General features: G+C 41.2%; 2 protein-coding genes across 11 annotated transcripts in view; one reads left to right on the top strand and one right to left on the bottom strand.

Moving 5' to 3' along the window:
* Positions 1-20452, top strand: part of avpr2.S (arginine vasopressin receptor 2 (nephrogenic diabetes insipidus) S homeolog) — a 450241-nt gene that overhangs the window by 138668 nt on the left and 291121 nt on the right. The window lies entirely within an intron of this gene.
* l1cam.S (L1 cell adhesion molecule S homeolog) overlaps positions 1-20452 on the bottom strand; it is a 119989-nt gene that overhangs the window by 39491 nt on the left and 60046 nt on the right. For all 8 annotated transcript variants that reach the window (XM_018231827.2, XM_041574064.1, XM_018231824.2 and 5 more), the window contains 1 exon segment: positions 4692-4837. In XM_018231827.2, the coding sequence (XP_018087316.1) occupies positions 4692-4782 (91 nt within the window). In that variant the 5' untranslated portion in view covers positions 4783-4837.

The following is a 20452-nucleotide window of genomic DNA, read 5'->3' as shown; positions in this document are numbered from 1 at the left end:
ACGAAGTCTCCCGAAGTTTCCTCGTAAGGCAACTTGGGCGACTTCGGAAAACGAAGCGCACCGAGGGCCATCCTGCCGGCGATTTTCATTCTAACCGGCGGGGAGGCAGTTTGGGGAGATTAGTCTCCCCGAAGAAGAGGAGATTTGTGACTGGGTGACTAATTTCCCCAAATTGCCACATGTGTCTCTGCCCTAAGGGGAACACAATGAAGGAAATGTTATTTTAAGCAACTTTCCAGTCTACAGTACATTCATTGGTTTTAAAGTTATTTTGAAGTAGTCCCTTTCCATTGTCTGCACATCCTGAAAAAATGTGTAGGAAATATAGGAAAAAAGTCAGAACCAGCAGTGCAGAAAAGGAACAAACAGATTTACACGGCACCTTTGTCCTCTAAGTAGTGCGCTGATTCAGGCACACAGCTAATACTGATATGTGCAATCAGAAGCCGTCAAGTTTTATAGAGGATCTATCTAACCATGCTAGAATCATGGGAGGCCAGAGAACCCCCTGAATTTTTAAAGGGGTTGTTTACCTTTGAGTTAACTTTTAGTATGATGTAAATAGTGATATTCTGAGACAATTTTCAGTTGGTTTTCATAATTAGAGCAATTTAACTTTTCATTCAGCAGCTCTCCGTTATCCAATTTTAACAATCTGGCTGCTAGGGTCCAAATTATCCTCGCAACCATGCATTGATTTGAATAAGAGATTGGAATATGAATAGGAGAGACCTGAATAGAAAGATGAGTAATAGACAGTAGTAATAATAATACATTTGTAGCCTTACAGAGCATTTGATTTTTTTGACAGGGTCAGTGACCCCCATTTGAAAGCTGGAAAGAGTCAGAAGAAAATGGCAAATAATTAAAAAACTATTTTCACAATTGTTTATTCTGTAACATGCTAAAAGGTGAGCTACCAAGCGAATGAAATGCAGAAAACCTTATTCCCCAGTGCAATGATCTTCTGTGGCCCTTGTGTCAAATAGTACACAAGCGATTTGAAATCCCACAGCAGGAGAGGCATTACACCAGCATTAAAGACATATCCAATTTAATACGCCTTTTTAAGCAGGATTTAGGATTTAACTACTTTGCTTAAATTGACATTAATGCTGTTGTTGCATATATGCATTCATGCTTATTACTGGGAACTGGCTTCGTATAGAGACAATCTATACACAACACTAGAAATCAACCACCAAGTAATGGCAAGTTCTATGGCAATTTCTAAATAAAGGGGAAGTGCACACAAACAGGTGCAAATAAACAAAAGTGTCACTGTAAGCATGCTTTCATAATTCTCATCTAAACTTTGCCAGTGGCAAAGTTGATTTTAGAAACAGAGTCTGTCTGGCTGCTTAATCTTTGTATCACAGACTCCTGAAACAGTGTAGCAGAGGCCAACATACTTGGATGGGATATAGTGGACAATTGCTTAGAATTACATTTTTCTATGTTATAAAAAACAGGGGTGGGGTCCCCTTTAAGGAGATTGCAAATAAGAAAAAGTCAACACATGCACGATGTACAGAAAGAATGGGGACACACATACACACACACACCTGTACTGATCATTTCAGCCCAATTCAATTTAAAGGGATTGTTCACCTTTAAATTAACTTTTAGTATGATTTAAAGAGTGATATTCTGAGTCAATTTGCAATTGGTTTTCATTTTTTATTATTTGTGAGTTATTTAGCTTTTTATTCAGCGGCTCTCCAGTTTGCAATTTCAGCAGTTTGGTTGCTAGGGTCCACATTACCCCAGCAACCATGCATTGATTTCAATAAGAGCCTAAAATATGAAAAGGAGAGGAGCAATATAGAAATATGAGTAGAAACAAGTAGCAATAACAATAAATTTGTAGCCTTACAGAGCATTTGAAAACTGGAATGAGAGAGACGAAATAACTCAAAAAACTATAAACAAAAGAAACAATGAAGACCAATTGAAAGAAAAGAATATTCTCTATACTAGAGCAATGTCTACTTATAACTTTGGGGTGCTGATCCTGTCTAAGGCAAATTAAACATTTCTTATATCTGGAAACCTTATATACAAAAATGATAAAATCACATAAAAAACATCTCCTAGGTTATTTAGTAGACTTAAGGTATAGTAATCCAAATCTCAGAAGAATCGCATTCCAGATAATGCATTCAAATGCATGTTACAATTTGTGCTATGTGCCTATGAACTAGAACTACAACTCTATACAGAGCTAGTCATAGTTATAGGAGAGAGAGTTTTCATGCTGCTTGTTCTAGTGGTGGTGTTCCCTTCCTATAAACCCAAGGCGCACTGGTGCCAATCAACTTTGATCAACGACAAAAAGAAAAGCTATATGCCGGCTTGATGCATTACATCAGCCCCATGTGACTTCTTCTAAATTATCTCATAATGGATTGAAGAAGAAGTAGATGGTTCTCTTTCTGCTCCTAATTCCCCTTTAGACTCCTCTTGCTGGAATGCAGGGGTCCCCAACCTTTTTATCCCGTGAACCACATTGAAATGTAAAAGGAGTGGGGGAGCAACACAAGAATGGGAACAGTTCCTGGGGGGTTCCAAATAAGGGCTGTGTGGTTATTTGGTAATTCCAATATGGACTAGCAGCCTACAAGAGGTTCTGTTTGGCAGTACATCTGGTATTCATGCAGCAGAAACTTGCCTCAAAGCCAGCAATTTAAAAAACAAGCACCTGCTTTGAGGCCACTGGGAACAACACCCAAGGGGCTGGAGAGCAACATGTTGCTCATGAGCCACTGGTTGGGGATCACTGCTGTAATATGTGTGCAGGGTTAAGTACCTGGGAGGAGTCTCAGGATCTGGCCAATGTGCTGGAATAATCCATTCCAGTGCTATACAGCAGCATCCCTGTTATGAGCTGGCCGTGGTGCTGAATCCTACAGTGGGATCCTTGTTTCTGCAGGTGCTGCCTGCTCTTATAGACTCAGTGTGCTTTACTATAGTGCAGTGATCCCCAACCAGTGGTTCATTAGCAACATGTTGCTCCCCAACCCCTTGGATGTTGCTCCCAGTAGCCTTAAAGCAGGGGCTTATTTTTGGATTCCTGGCTTGGAGGCAAGTTTTAGTTGCATAAAAACCCGGTGTACTGCCAAACAGAACCTCCTGTAGGCTGCCAGTCCACATAGGGGCTTCCAAAAGCCAATCACATCCCTTATTTTTCACCACCCAGGAACATTTTCCATGCTTGCGTTGCTCCCCAACTATTTCTACATCTAAATATGGCTCACTGATAAAAAAGGTTGGGGACCCCGCTATAGTGTATAATTAGAGGAACATAAACAGGAAGGGGACCCTTAAACTACATTTTGCTGACTGACCACTTCCCTTTCCTGTTGCACAACTGCAGTGAGATAAAGGAGAGTTTGGCAGAATGTTGATCTATAGTCAAATACAAGAGTCCTCTGCACTCAACCCATTATCAATATATTTAAGACAGAGACATTTTGTGCATACTGCTACTAAAAAATGCCTTACCCTTTAAACAACACAGGGATTGTTTGTCCATATATTGCAATATATTTAAGCTGGCCAACTACGTCAAAGTCATCCCATATCTGGCCAGTCCTACGCTTAATTTTCATCTGATTCATTAAGAATTCAATTGCTTAATTATACATTTTACAAAGGGACTAAGTTTTACCTGCAACTTACTAGCTGCTTTCAAAGTAAAACTCCCAAACTTGGCTGCCCTTTTATTAGACACCAGTGGGATCACCTGACTATAGCTGGGAGGGGTGGGAGCTACAACATGGAGCTGGTCACTGCTCCTGTATAACTATAACAAACAAGGGAAAGTTGTGCTCACCACTATTTTTTAAAAACCATTAGGCGGGGGTGCAATGAGGGTGTGACCACAAAATACATATAGTCAAATACAAGAGTCCTCTGCACTCAACCCATTATCAATATATTTATGTTATAGTTATACAGGAGCAGTGACCAGCTCCATGTTGTAGCTCCCACCCCTCCCAGCTATAGTCAGGTGATCCCACTGGTGTCTAATAAAAGGGCAGCCAAGTTTGGGAGTTTTACTTTGAAAGCAGCTAGTAAGTTGCAGGTAAAACTTAGTCCCTTTGTAAAATGTATAATTAAGCAATTGAATTCTTAATGAATCAGATGAAAATTAAGCGTAGGACTGGCCAGATATGGGATGACTTTGACGTAGTTGGCCAGCTTAAATATATTGCAATATATGGACAAACAATCCCTGTGTTGTTTAAAGGGTAAGGCATTTTTTAGTAGCAGTATGCACAAAATGTCTCTGTCTTAAATATATTGATAATGGGTTGAGTGCAGAGGACCTCTTGTAGTTGACTATATGTATTTTGTGGTCACACCCTCATTGCACCCCCGCCTAATGGTTTTTAAAAAATAGTGGTGAGCACAACTTTCCCTTGTTTGTTATAGAATGTTGATCTATCCCCTAATTCAATTTAATAATCACAGGTTCCCCAACAGGGAGGTATAGGAAAGGCCTTGATACCCCTGTGTCAGACAGTCTGGGGTCTTTGTGCCAGTATTTCCTGGTGGTGGTGGTGTGCCATTATATGCAGGAGTTCCTATGCATGTTTAATTATTAGTGTTAAATCTGTCTGGTCCTTAACCCCATAAAGGGGGTTCCAGCAATGAAAAGAAGTAGAAAATGAAATATTATTACTCACATTCTTTAGGCATCTGAAAGGCCTCCATGTGGCTGCAGAGCAAAGAGACAAGCACTGTCCCCAGAAGGCAAGGTCCCCATCTCAGAGCCATGACAGCGGCGCAGCCTCTTACATAAACCAGGGAAACAAAGTAAATGGGAATCCACCTTGTATAGAAACAGATTGGGAGACAGAGACAAAAATCAGGCATGAGTGACATGAATCAGACCCAGATGCATTAACCACCTCCCCCTCCTAGAATTGCTGCCTTCACACACAGTGACAAGGGGGAGGCAACAGAATAAAGGGTGTCATATGAAATCTGGTATTTTAACTCCTTTGTTACTGTGCTGCCACGCTAACAAGTATTTTTTAATACATGTCCACAGCAACGGTCCCTTTCTATACGCACCATCTCTCCCTACTATACCTGCTACCCCACAGCCAGAGTCCCCTCCCATAGAATATTATCCCACTGCTCCTATAGGAACCGTCTCTCCCTACTATACCTGCTATCCCACAGCCACACTCCCTTCCCAGAGAATATTATCCCACTGCTACTATAGGCATCATCTCTCCTTACTATACCTGCTATCCCGCAGTCGCACCCACTGCTTCTATAGGCACCATCTCTCCCTACTATGCCTGCTATCCCACAGTCACACTCCCTTCCCAGAGGCTATTATCCCCACTGCTACTATAGGCACCATCTCTCCCTAGTATACCTGCTATCCTACAGTCACATCCACTGCTACTATAGGCACCATCTCTCCCTACTATACCTGCTATCCCACAACCACACTACCTTCCCAGAGACTATAGGCTTATATAGGCTTAATGTTGAAAGACTAAAGTATAGTAAGGAGATATAAAAAACTAGGAGAATAAAGAGGTTAAATGACGAGAGGAATAATAGTTTGGAAAGTGGGCCCATGGTCTAAAGTTTTCTGGTGGGCCCCGGTCTAGGGTTTTCTGGTGGGCCCCTGGCATCCCAGTCCGACACTGCCTACAATACCTGCTATCCCACAGTCACACTCCCTTCCAAGAGACTATTACCTCACTGCTACTATAGGCATCATCTCTCCCTACTATACCTGCTATCCCACAGCCCCAGTCCCTTCCCAGAGACTATCCCCACTGCTACTAATGGCACTTTCTCTCTCTACTATGCCTGCTATTCCACAGAGACTATGATCCCACTGCTACAATAGGCACCATATCTCCATAATATACTGTACCTGCTATCCCACAACCACACACCCTTCTAGGGTTGCCACCTTTTCTGGAAAAAAATACTGGCCTTCCTAAATATTTATCTTTTTTTCCCTTAGGCACCATCTCTCCCTACTATACCTGCTATTCCCAAGCCACACTCCCTTCCTAGAGACTATTTTCCCACTGCTACTATAGGCACCATTTCTCCCTACTATGCCTAAATTTTGTGTTTTTCTGAGGTATCCATACTCTGCAGGGTATGGCGCTGCCTTCTTTGCATATAGACATCTTTCAGTAAATATCACAATGCATCATTACTTTGTGTTACATTTCAAGTGAATTGCCTAAAGTTATGTCTGTGTTACAGAGTTACATTCGCATAGCAAGACAATAGAATTTTATGTCTGGGAGACTTCATTGATAGGATAAGGAAAGCTGTAACAAGCAGGAATTTAATATGCATCATGATGAGTGCAGAATGAAGACATCTTGCTATGTGAGTGCAGTAAGGAATACAAATTAAGAGGATCAACATCATGTGGAAATATCATATATCTAATAGAGATATATGGAGGAGGGAACTGCTAATTCCCAATCTGTCTGCCCTATGCAAGAGTCTATAATAAAAAAAGGAGGTCTGTTTAATAATAGAACAAAACAAGTTCTCCTTTCTCCTGAGAAATGCATGTCTGGCAGTCAGAGGCAATCTCTATGGGAGCCGGAATGGGAGGCAGCGGGAGAGAATGATGGGTGAAAGCTGAGATCATCAAGCCAGGCACCAAAGAATCATATTCACTCCATTGTTCATTAGTTTTATTACAGGGTAGCAAACTGTTTCTGGGCTCTGGCACAGCATTGTCAAGTCTCTGGCAGGCTTTTAATTTAATTACATTATATTGCTGCTACAATGACTTCATTAAACCTCAGTTGCTGCTCTTGTTGTTGATCTACAACTTCCATCAACCCCCAAATGTGTTTTTAAACGACATCTCCCTTTTGCTGTCAGGGGATGATGGGAATTGTAGTTCAGCAATACATAAAGGGAGGAGGCGTGTTATCAGTGACTCCTACAGCTATTCGTGCTTGCCCGCTTTCAGACATGGTGCATTAAAGGAAATTCTATCTCCATGCAAGGGAAATTCCCAAGTCTGTTTCTATGGTTACCCACCCTGTCAGTGGATGTTGTTTCAGAACAAAGGTACCATTAACTTACTTCCCCTTTAATGTGACTAATCAAGCTCTCAGCGAGAATAAATGCTGAATTTCTGTCCTAGGTTCCCCTCTGAAAATCTTTTATTCCCGTTGAAATACGAGGCATAGTCACAAAAGGTATCTTATAGCCATTGATTGGCTGACCCACTGCCTGCACCATAAACACATATCAAGGGAAGCCAATCTCTCACTCTAACCAGTCACCGATAATGGGGGAGATTCCCCGCTGGTACCTTCACATCTGCCGGCACTGAGTACCAGAGAGGAGAGCGGAGGAATGAGTGGGGGAAGGTAAAGAGATGGAGGAGGAAGGCTCTGTGCTCTCAGTAAGCAATAATTTTATATTTCAAGGGGGGATATTAAATTGTTTTGGGCATATTATTATCCTTCTTTATTTAGCATCAACTTTACCGAGAGCATTTCTATTAGTTCCTGTCTCAGTTGAGCTTACAATCCAAGGTCTCTATCTTATTCACATATACACTATGGAGCCAATTAGCCTTTCAGTATGTTCTTAGATGCTTTATTGTATGCCCCCCCCCCCAAGCATGGATGTAGATTTAGAGGAAAATACATGATTTGTACGGCTGTACTTTCTGAGTAAAACAAGGGCACTCCTGTGTCTGAGATATGCTTTGTTCAAATGTTATAGCTAATTAATGCTGCGCAAGCATTCTGCCATATTTCTTGGTGCTGTATCCTCTAGGGGACACTTTTCCCTATTTACCTTGTAGGAGTAATGGTGGTTTCTCCAACTGATGTAAATAAGTATACATGTAAAGATTAATAAGTGGAAGAAAAACCTATGTGCAAAACTCTCCCATTGTGCCCGTATTTCTCCTGCTGGTTGAATATTTGGGTACCCTTGCCTGCTCCACCCCATTCCAGGATATTAATAGTAATGTGCCAGTCAACCTGCACCCGACCGTAAAAAGGCGTGCATCTGGGCAGAATTGGGGCACTTGAACCTCAAACATTGTGCAGAAGTCTGCCCAAACCCATCCAACCATTGGGTTCCATGGGTTTCTGGTCAACCCTCACATCACTAGTGAACAAGTATATAAAGGATCATGACTCCCTGGGTCAGGTTGGTTACAGGTGGGTATGGGTCAGCCTGCACAAAAAAGTCACTACTTTGCCCAGTGGCTCAAGATATTCCCCCCTTCCTTGCCGCCTGTGATAACACTTGTCACAGCTCTGGCTGACCCCAAGGGGGTGCAATAGCCTCCCCCCCCGCCCCTTTAGTTATGCCACTGACTATGTGAGTGTATTTCAAGGGGAACTCCACTCAAGAAAACAGCTTTGTTTGCCTAATGAAAGATATTAACTTAAGCAGCTTTCCAATATACATGCATTAGATATTTTCAGTGGTTTCAGTTATTAATTGCTATCTGTCTGGCTCTCCGTATTCTCCGCACTGCTGGTTCTAGAAAAGGCAGCTGATTAACAGGCCAGGAAAGATCTGACTTATGTTACTTTGTTTCAAGAGTTATAACCGGAGAAAAGAAAGGGATAAATGCTGCTTTCAGAATAATTACTTGCAAGTAACTTTAGAACCGCTGGAAATGTTGCTGAATGTATATCTGTAAAGTTGCTTAGTGTGATATTTTCTTTCATTAAGCAAAAAATAGTTATTGGGTTTAGTTCCCCTTGAATTAATATAAACAGTTTACATATTATTTTTAAGTATCGATGTCGAGGGGGAGATATATTTTCCAGTGCTGTAAAATATATGATATACTGTATATGTATAAGTGCACCTCCATGCTGAATTGCACCGGTATATCTATGAGTTCCATGAAAATTCTAGAAGCTAAAGTAGGAGGGAGACAGAAGGATGTTGTGAAACAGGGACTAGGTACATCAGGCAGAGATTGATCCAGTAATCAAAGGGAACATCTATGGAACAGGCAGCCTCCCTCCCAAATCTTTGCTCTCAGCCATATGCTCTCTGCAGCCAGCCATTAATAATGAATCACTTCTTGGACTGGTAATTGCTAATGGGTTTCAACTTTGTGGCTGGATGAGATCGTCAGAGCCTCATACAGAATGTAGGGCATCTGGGGGGGGTGTTGGGGGGGAGAAAGAAGTGTATTTTTTGTATGAAACATAAAACTGAAGATCATGAGAATATGAGAAGCATCAATGTGTCCTTTTAGAGCATGGGCTCATGAAAACTACGGCAGGTACAGGGGTGATCTTGCCTCAGACAGCAGCAACCCTGATGCCGCCCCCTCTGTGCACAAAACATCAGTGTCGTAAGGGGTCAAAGGGGGTCCCACATTGCTAGTGCAATGAGCAAAATAGCAGAGATGTATTTCCAGACTAAAACTCAAAAATTTGGCTCTTACAATTACAGGAGGAGGCTTTATGCTGTCCTTTGTAACTGGCTGCTTGCTGCTGCCTGAGACATATCTGAAACCTTGTGCCAGTCAGGTAAATCCTTAGTACACTCATCCTCCGACATGGTTTGCCACCCCCAGGACAATGATTGGATTATAATGGGGGCCTGTGAAAACCTGTTGGGGAGAGGAACACATCCCTTGCAGTCCTCACCCAACAAATTTTTAATTTCTTTCTAACCTGCCCAATTGATATATTTAGCCCTTAGCCCTTAGCAACTGGTAATGTTTATATACTTACAAACACGACAGAAAAATGCAACTTAGCAACTGGTAATGTTCATATACTTACAAACACGACAGAAAAATGCAATAGATACAATATGAGCACCATAACATCACTGTTAGGGATGTAGCGAACCGCCGCCGATGTGTTCGCGAACACCGGCAAAATTTGCGAACAGTTCGCGAACTGTTCGCGAACTTCGATCATCCGAAAATCGTTCGATTCAAACGATCGAAGGATTGTAATCGTTCGATCGAAGGATTTTCGTTCGAGTCGAACGATCGAAGCCATTGGATCGAATGATTTCATTTGATCCAATGCTTCGATCGTTCGATTCGAACGAAAATCCTTCGATTTTAGCGCTCGAATGGTCGAATGGTCGAACGATTTTGACGCGAACGCCTATTGGCGAACGTCGCGCGACGTTCGCGAACTTGCGGCGGACGCGAACAGCCGATGTTCGCGCGAACAAGTTCGCCGCAGAACAGTTCGCTACATCCCTAATCACTGTTATCTCCTCATTCTTGGTAAGTAAACCTCATAGACTTTGTATATTCTTATATTTAAAAGTAGGGGCTGCTTTGTGCCACACAGCAGATATTATTGCAGATGCTAGCTATGACAGCCAGCGAATCATTTAACATCAGTGGGAACAAGGGTGTGGTCTTGAGGAATAGAAGCAGCAATGTAATAAGCACATATACTGTATATCTTACATTGATTTTATATGGATTCCAGCTTAGGATGCTGGTAGGTGCAGTTAACATAACAAGCTCTTCAGGTCTGATCTCCTTCGTTGGTGGCAAGAGTTACATCTTTTAACAACCCAACTGATGCAGTTAACTAATTCAGCAAATGGCCAAAAATAGCTGGCGGAGATTGGAATACACTGGACAACTGCTGTCCTGAATAATTCACGAGGGGTGGGGAATAATACATTTAGTGACTATTACTGATGTGCTTTCACCGAGAAGCCCCATTGGCGTATATGGGGCATATTTAAGGCTGATGTTAGACGTGGTGGAATCTGTGCCTGTGCACCAACACCATCCAACACTACTCATGACTCACAGCAATGACTTTTTCTAGCCAAAATCTGCCCCATATGTGCAGATGCCATTGACACTGGTTCTGTGTCTTGCATAGAAGCACCCATATTGAACTCCCTGAAGACAGCGCTAGTATTTGAGCAAAGTTGCACTGTTTGAAAAATGTTGCAGGAAAAAAATAATTAAATTTAAAATTGCAAAAAAAATTAATTGAATTTAAAATTGCAAAAAAAATTAATTGAATTTAAAATTGCATTTGCCGACATTCTTGCCATTTCGCAAATTTTTGGCAGAGCAGAACGAGTCAGATTTGCCCGTCACTACTGGTGTTATTTGAATCTACCTTCTAGCTCTCATGGCAGAGGCTGTTGCATAAATTCATTTTTCTTCGGGCTCATCTGCAATTCATATCCAGAGAGGCAGATCTGAATATCGGATTCAGCGTTACCCAAACTATAATAATCCCAGAGTAGCACAACAGAAAGTGTAGAGTGTGTTCTGGTGACATTACAAGCTTGCATTTAGGTTTGTTATTATTTAATAGAATAGAATGGAAGTTATACAGGTATGGGACTTATTATCCAGAATGCTCAGGACCTGGCCTTTACGGATAATAGATATTTTTGTAATTATGTCTACTAGAAAATCATGTAAACATTAAATAAACCCAATAGGCTGGTTTTGCTTCTAATAAGGATTAATTATATCTTTGTTGGGATCAAGTAAAAGCTACGGTTTTATTATTACAGAGAAAAAGGAAATAGTTTTTAAACATTTGGATTATTTGGATAAAATGGAGCCTATGGGAGGCGGCCTTTCTGTAATTCGGAGCTTTCTTGAAAATGGGTTTCTGGATAACAGATTCCATATCTGTACGTGCGGCATCTGGAAGCAACCATGTGCAGATTTAATCTATGAATACAGCTGTGAGTCAGCAGTGCACAGCTATATGGCAGGCGCGGGGAAATCAGCTGCAATTTGTCTGGGAGTCTGATAAGCAGCATATTGTCTCCCCGTGCAACAAGAGCAGGCAGAGTGGAATGTCATTTGCAAATCAAATTCCTGTAAGTGGAGTGGCTGCCATCCCTGAAAAGCGCCTTTTAATGATAATGTGGTCCTTAAACACATCATGTGCCACTGCTCCCAACAACCTGCAAACGGTTTGCCACTTCATGTCAATCTATCTGCCCTTCATAAAAATGAGAAAAACTGAAACCATCCTTTTCTGCACTAGTTCCCCAGCTGAGATTAAAGCATACCTAAACCTAAAAAAAATAGGAACGCTACTGTACCTAGGAGTTCAGCAGCCCTATAACACTTGTTAATTCCTTTAAAGTTGCTCACAGGAGCTCACTATCTTGGTTCCCCTTTTAAGTTAACCTTAAGTATGTTATAGAATGGCCAGTTCTAAGCATCTTTTTCAACTGGTCTTCATTATTTTTTTACTACAGGTATGGAATTAAGTTATCCAGTAACCCGTTATCCAGAAAGCTGAATTACGGAAAGGCTGTCTCCCATAGACTCCATTTTCTATAATTAATCGAAATTTTTAAAAAAGGATTGACTTTTTCCTCTGTAATAATAAAACAGTACCTTGTACTTGATCCAAACTAAGATATAATTAATCCTTATTGGAAGCAAAACTAGCCTAGTAGACTTAAAGTGTGAAGATCCAAATTAAGGAACGATCTGTTATCAAGAAAGGCCCATGTTCCGAGTGTTTTGTTTAACAGGTCCCCTGTTGAATTATTTGCATTCTTCTTCTGACTCTTTCCAGGTTCTTAATGAGGGGTCACTGACCCCCATCTAAAAAACAAATGCTCTTTAAGGCTACAAATTTATCATTATTGCTACTTTTTATTACTTTCTACTCCGGTCTTCTCCTATTCATATGCCAGTCTCTTATTTCAATCAGTGTAATTTGGACCCTAGCAACCAGATTACTGAAATTGCCATATGAAGAGCTGCTGAATAAAAATAAATAAACTCAAAAACCACAAATAATAAAAAATTAAAACCTATTGCAAATTGTCTTAGAATATTACTCTCTACATCTTAATAAAAGTTAAACTGACATTCAATACATGGAAATGCTTGTAGTCTCCCCCCCCCCACAGGCATCTGCAGTGCAGGCAATACTTGCTCATGACAGGGACCATTGGTGCTTTCCTAGTGGGTGTTCACCCTGCCATGATTGAACATGATCAAAATGTCAAGTGTTCCAAATGGGAGCACATTTATGAATGGAGCAGTTGCCCTGCCAGTAGGGCAGCTCCTTCTCATAGTTATAGAGCAGTTTCATTACTATTATACTATTATTATGAATGTTCAACAGTGCTACGGAATAACAAAGTTGTACCCCTTTTTCACCATTGAGAGGCTAATTAGAAGAAGGCATTGAATCGACTCCTCGGATGTTCCTTTTACTGTTGGTGAGAAGGAGAGAAAGAGCTGTGAATGTAAAACAGCCTAATGGTTCTTTCCAGAGATTTCCTGTTAAGTCCCCACTAGAGCCAATTTCCCCGCTAATCCTTTTTGTTAATGCTGTGTTTAGAGAAGATATTGCAGGGGCCAGGGGAAAATGCGCTGCACGTGCAGATAGGAACCGCCATAGGCAACTTACAGCACCCACAGGCTATGGACCTGCGCAGAGCCTAAAGCACCCAATGCTGCTGTCACCTTATAAAATGGCACCCGTGTCTTCATTTTTATTTATATAATAAAAATGTTAAGAGATGTATAATTGTTTTGCTCCCTCCAACCCCAGATTCTATGAAGGGATTACTTGCAGTTTCAGCCTTGCTTACACCACCATTGTCTTACTGTGAACTACAGAGTCGTATGTTCTTTCTATAAATCATTCTGAAACACCAAACGTATTTTAGGGGAGTTATCTATTAAAGGCCAAATGCCAAAAACTCGAAAAATTTTAGTTTTTTTTTTTTACTATAAGATCCAAATTTTTTGTGGGAAAATATATTATACTAAGAGGAAAAAGTCAGAATCCGAAAATCCAGCATCTCAGACTGACCGAGGTTGTATATGTCCATTTGAAAGCTGAATTGAGCCAGAAATTCTGACTCTTTTGGACTGTTTGGGCAAAAATCACAAAAAATTCAGGCTTCTAGGGAAAAAGCCAGAAAAAATTGAGTGATTTGGGAAAAAAATCAGAAAAAAATCATACAATACGTGTTTTCACTCGATTTTATCGAGTTTGTTCCAGATCTGATTAAATTGTGATTTCTGACTTTTTTTATTTAAATAGTCGGGTTTTGATAAATAAGGCCCCCAGTGTTGACTGTAGGCCATGGCTGCCAATAGGGCAGTTGTGTTCTGGTATTAAGTATAATGCAATATACACTTGTTTTCATTAATATCATGTATTTCTAGCATTGGACAGCCCAGAGCAGTAAAATTAAAAGTGCTTTGACCTTGATCAGATCCAACCTCATTGTTTTTTTTTTCCTTACCCTGTTGCACCACCTGTATAATGAATTCCTCCTTATCTGTAAATGGGACACAGCAGAAAAGAAGGGGTCTTTTATACACACATAGTCATCTACTTAGAGCCTGAAAACAGGTGACAGAGGTAACCCACCTGTAGTACAGTCCTTCGAAAACCCCCTAAATAATGAGAAGTACAGCTTTGTTGTTGATTGGCAAAGGATGCTGGAAACTGTAGTTGGAAAAGGCTTGGGAGCCAAGCCTTACTTATCCTTAGAAAACTTTGCTAAGGATGCACATCTCTCTGTCTGAGTAGCTCTTAGGAACCAAGAAGGTCTCATAGCACAGTAAATAGGCAAGACCACAGCTAATTGCTACATTTGTTACTTTGCACTACCCAGGCCCACGACATTCTAATCCAATAAAGCTTTCATGAGTCATATCTCAGGCATATTTATTTTAGCTGATTTACATTTTGTGGCACAGCAAGTTTTGACGCTTCATAAATTATGGATCATAAAACCCGAAAGACGCACTTCTTATAAAAAGGTTAATATACTCTCCTAGTTTGCATCTCTCCCGGCCTAATGAGATTAATGCATGCTTGTTAAGAGGGGAACTTGATTCGTTATTATAAGGAGAGCCAATCAGCATGTCTCCTGTGGGCTTTATCCAGACGGCACAGGGTCATTTGCTCACTGGCGTCCAACTGGCTGTGCAGGAGGAATAGAGATGGGCATGTGTGGGGTAGTTAGCTGGAAATGTGCCATCAGGGGAATGCAATGAGATAAGGAGGCGCATACATGCCAGGGCTGTCCAACTGAGCAGAGGACTATAGAGGAAGCCAACCTTGCGATTGCTGGGGGTAATGAAATATAATGGGGTACAGTATATGTTTATATCTTATTGGAGGGCAGCAGGGGATCTTGCCTAGGACACAACAGTTGTAAGGTAACATAATTCTGCTGCCTTCTCTTACCATGGCCCTGTGTTTCCTACCAAAAACAGCAACAATTGAGTGGTGGTTGGTGGCAAATTTAAAGTGGGAAAGGCCATGGGCACCGCTAGCTTTTGGCTCAGCTTTAACCCTAAAATGATTTTGCACTGGTGCCCATTAACTTTTAGTTGCATTTACAGATTATTTCTGTGTTCCTATTTATGCATTCAAGTGCATCCAGCTGTACCTTATCATTTATTCTACTATATAAAGGCCACCTTATTTATACCAGGCACGTGCTTATGTTACCCAAATTAAATGTAAACCTGAACAGCATCAGACGGGATAGACAGAAGGCTTCACCTACTACAGGGTTTAATGAGGCAGGTGACAGCACTGAGCCATCATTTTGGGTTTATTAGAGCAAGGATGAAAGGCTCCAGTGAGGGTAGGAAGACCAACTGACAAAGAAGGGGGGTAGCTAGGCTTGAGTTAGGCATCTTCAGGCTGCTCCTTGTCATTGCCAAAAGCAACAAACAATAGTAGCTGCATTAGGCTGACAGTGAGCACAACATCTCAGTCGTTTGGTGGATGTGATCTGACAGCAGCTCTGTAACAGACACACAGGCAACACTGGTGTTCTTATCAGGATTGGGGCGGGGGACAATTAGAGGAATGGTTTTGTTACTGGCTCTTCTGGACTGAATGGGCACAGAACTGCTGACCCACTAATATAGAAATTCATCTTTCTATGTATCAAAATGTATTTTGGAATTTGCACTTCTTTCCAGAAAGGCCCATTTCATCGTATAGATCAATTGCAGCAAGCAATCAGGACCTATTCTCTAAAGACTAGGGACATTCAATAGGGGTAATAGAATAACCTAGTTGGGTTCAGGACTGGCAACGAAGGCAGTTGCATTCATTTTAATGGATATGTGCATGGTGGAGAGCAGCAAAAGTTGGCCACATTGTGCTTTAGGAGTATTAGTACATATTGAAAAAAAAGTGCTATATAAATACTCATTCTTATTTAATATGTAGGAAATCTGGGTAGAATAGCTGATCTCAAGTCATTTCTAGTGGTTCTGGGAAATGGGTGCCTTATTGTAACACATCCCTGTTGCCACTTATACCAACACTATATTAGAATCCTGACGCTCCACATAAACAGAAAATTGTCCCGACCAGCATGCAAAGAAAGGGTTACGAGAAACTGCTACTTGCAGGTATCTGTGAGCTGAGAGATTCCCCTGAGCTCTTTATTTTCAGGGTTTCCCCTCCTCTCTGTCCCCAGGGACCCCTCACAGTCAGGGCTGCTGGTCCTGTTTCTATAGCAACTGCATGACAGAAAGCTGATCCTGATACTCCATAAGGAAGGCTTCAATAATGCATGGATAACCCCCCCCTCCCAAGCCCAATCTGTGTGTTATGCTATTAAACAGTCCCTACACGCTGTGCCTGACTACGCTTGTGTGCAATACATTCTTCTTCCAACTTGTACATTGTGTTAATGTGATTATTTGGCCCTATGTTACAGTAAAGGGGATACAAATATCAGTGTGAGGACTGAATTAATTAGTCCATGCAGTCCTTGATCTGACAGAAAAATTAAACTGCCCAATCGACATCTGGATGATTTTAGGCCAAGTATCCATCAGGGAGTCCTTCTGAGGGCCACATACACCAGCAGACAAACTGACAAATCACTCAAAAGGATCCAAATCTGCAGCTTAAATGTACCTGTTCATGGTCCCCTTTACACTGACACCACCCCTGAGCCCCCTGCCCATTTTCACTGCTACAGTCACTAGACTAGTCTTCTTGTACATCAGCACTTACTTTGTACAGCTCAGAAGATCAGCCTACACTGTCCTTCATTCCCACACAGATACCTTCTCAGTTCTCACACACCAACAGGATACAGGAAATATCCTATTTTTCCCTCTGCTTTCTCATTAAATAGCACACACCATCTCGAACTACATTCTTCCACTTTCTCATAAAACAGCACAAACCTTCCTCAACATTTATCCCCTTTCTCATAAAACAGCACAAACCATCCTCAAAATTCATACACTTTCTCGTAAAACGGCACAAACCAGCATCAACATTCATTCACTTTCTCATAAAACAACACAAACCATCCTCGACATTCCTCCACTTTCTCATAAAACAGCACAAACCATCCTCAACATTCATCCACTTTCTCATAAAACAGAACAAACCGTCCTCAACATTCATCCAGTTTCTCATAAAACAGGACAAACCATCCTTGACATTCATCCACTTTCTCATAAAACAGCACAAACTATCCTCAAAATCCCTCCACTTTCTCATAAAACAGCTCAACTAATGTTCAACATTCATCCACTTTTTCATAAAACAGCACAAACCAGCCTCAAAATTCATCCAATTTCTCATAAAACAGCACAAACCATCCTGGACAGTCATCCACTTTCTCATAAAACAGCACAAATCATCCTCAACATTCATCCACTTTCTCATAAAACAGCACAAACCATCCTGGACATTCATCCACTTTCTCATAAAACAACACAAATCATCCTCAACATTCATCCACTTTTTCATAAAACAGCACAAACCAGCCTCAACATTCATCCACTTTCTCATAAAACAGCACAAACCATCCTGGACATTCATCCACTTTCTCATAAAACAACACAAATCATCCTGGACATTCATCCACTTTCTCATAAAACAACACAAATCATCCTCAACAGCACAAAACCATTTCCAATCCCATCATTCATCTGCTTTAGAATATTAGAACCTAAACCATTTCACCCTGTGATATAAACTAAGCCTTGGCCCCATAGCAAAATGTTTTAGGATAGTGATTTTTAAAAATGTATTTAATTTGTTCAACATTCATGACCCTCTACATTCCCACACTCTAAAGCATTTGCCGGATCTGCATTTCCTCAGCTATTGCAGGGGTTTTGCCCCACTTGTAATTGCTACATTGTGCCAGCACGATTATATGATTTGGCTCTGTTCATTGTTTATTCAGATGACCAGGTCCGGACTGAGAATTAAAATAGGCCCTGACATTTCAGGTACAAAGAGGCCCAAACAGCCCCCACCAGCCCACTAAATACTGACTTTCCATGGCACCTTATAGCAGCCCCTCTGGCATTTGCCAGAACCCACAGATTGCCAGTCCGGGCCTGCAGATGACTTCTTAACTCACATAGTACCTTAACGCTAGTTGTAGACACATTGACATAGGTGAGTTAACATAAAACCCAATGATCTTATGGCTCTTTATATGAGTGGGTAGAACAATAAATGTAATGTTGACTACACTTGATTATCGTCTCCAGCACTCTAGATTCTGCTCCAGCTTTGCCTGCCATGCTGCTGCCATTTCCCTGCCTCTAAATGATATCTTCCCCAGGAGTACAGGCGTCTGACACTCGATGGGCATATTACCTAGGCTCAAGTGAGTGCCCCGTGAGTACTTATTCAGTGCAAGCTGAAAGAGGATAGAAGATGATATATCAGCTACTATCAAACATGAATGAACATATTTCCACTTCTCTGAGTCATCTTACACAAGCCCTTTCTCCCTATGCACCATTAGGGACATCACAATTATGAATACTTGTATACAATACAGGAGACATATTTTATAGATCATTAGTGGAGATTTCCCCAGGAGAGAATCGCGGATAGCTCCTCAGGCTTGCTAAAAAGACCATCATGTAGGCTTCAAATTTTGCTTATTGCCCATTTCAGATCCTAGTAAATCCATGTTAAGCTTTTTTTTCCCCCTCAATATTGCTGCCGAGGGAATGCCAGTGCTGTTGTTGCCATAGAAACCTCCTTGTGCACTTCTTTGCTAGATGAAGCTCACATTGTAAGTAAAAGGAACGAGCCTACCCATCAGTAATGTTAATGTCTCCTTAAACCCCCCCACCTTTTATAACCATTTAATATCTGTGCAGATAAACTACATTGGCTGAATGTTTAACCTCTACATAGGTATAGTATTGTCCACAAACAGGCCTGCTCATGGAGCAGGGAGATGTTTAAAGGGCAAGTAGTACCAAATAAAAAGTAAATGCCGTACATATATCTAAACTATGCACATTTTATATGTAAAAATAACTGTTGTTGGGCTTTTGGGCTCCTGATGTGCTGTGGATGGTGGGATAATAATGGCTAAAGGAATTTAGGGATAAGCAGCTAGTTAGTGATAAAGCCTATTGCAGAATGTCAGATTTCCCACAAATTTCCTATATTACCCCCCCTACCCCATGTTTCTATGTTACAGTCTATATAAGAAGGTGAAGCTGACAGGCATTGCCTATGCTATATGTTTCTTTAAAAGTTACCTGAATGTCATCTCTTTTATAGACTACTGCCTGCCATTTCCAGAAGATTTGGAAATGTAAGGCCACATCCCTATCTGCAATAACCACACCCCCAACCACTGAGGCCAACCCCTTAATCAGTCCTAAACTGCACCAGGATTTCAGACTGTAGTGTTTATATTGGCTCATATATAGGGTAGGGTTTATCAGAAAATGGGTGGCGTTTGGCAGAATCTTTGGTGCACAGACAAGTTCCTTTCTCACACAGTTGGATTTTAATGAAGGCTTGGGGTGGTTAATAATGATATGCAGCCTGGACCATAACCCACCAGTTGGGTGGGTTTAGGACAGTGATCCCCAACCAGTAGCTCTTGAGCAACATGTTGCTCTCCAACTCCTTGGATGCTGCTCTCAGTGTCCTCAAAGCAGGTGCTTATTTTTGAATTCCAGGCTTGGAAACAAGTTTTAATTGCATAAAAATTAAGTATAGTGCCAAACAGAGTCTTGTTTAGGCTGCCAGTCCACATAGGGACTATCAAATAAACAATCACAACCCTTATTTGGCATGCCAAGGGACTTTTTCATGCTTGTGTTGCTCCCCAAATCTTTTTACATTTGAATGTGGCTCACAGGTAAAGAAAATTGGGGACCCCTGGTTTAGAAAAAAAAAGGTTGCCCATTTGGGTGCAGGTAAGGTAATCATTTCTCAGTCTCATTACACCTAATTTTTCATTTGTGCCCCACAGCTGGGCTCTACAAAGCTGGTCTTCATCATTGTTGGGATATTGTTTTTTGAGCCTTAAAGGCTCTACAAAGCTTTTGGGCTGGGCCGAGCTCAGGTTTAGAAGGGGAGGGTAAGGGTGAGTGCTGTTAGAAAATTTCTGCCCTGCACTTCACTAAACCCAAACCAACACTAATGACTTTTCTACAACAAACCCAATGGAGGTGTTATACATG

The sequence above is a fragment of the Xenopus laevis genome, chromosome 8S (genome assembly GCF_017654675.1).
Source record: "Xenopus laevis strain J_2021 chromosome 8S, Xenopus_laevis_v10.1, whole genome shotgun sequence".
NCBI classification, from domain to species: domain Eukaryota; kingdom Metazoa; phylum Chordata; class Amphibia; order Anura; family Pipidae; genus Xenopus; species Xenopus laevis.
Note: the sequence above shows the minus strand (reverse complement) of the source record. Positions and strands in the feature narration are given on the sequence as shown.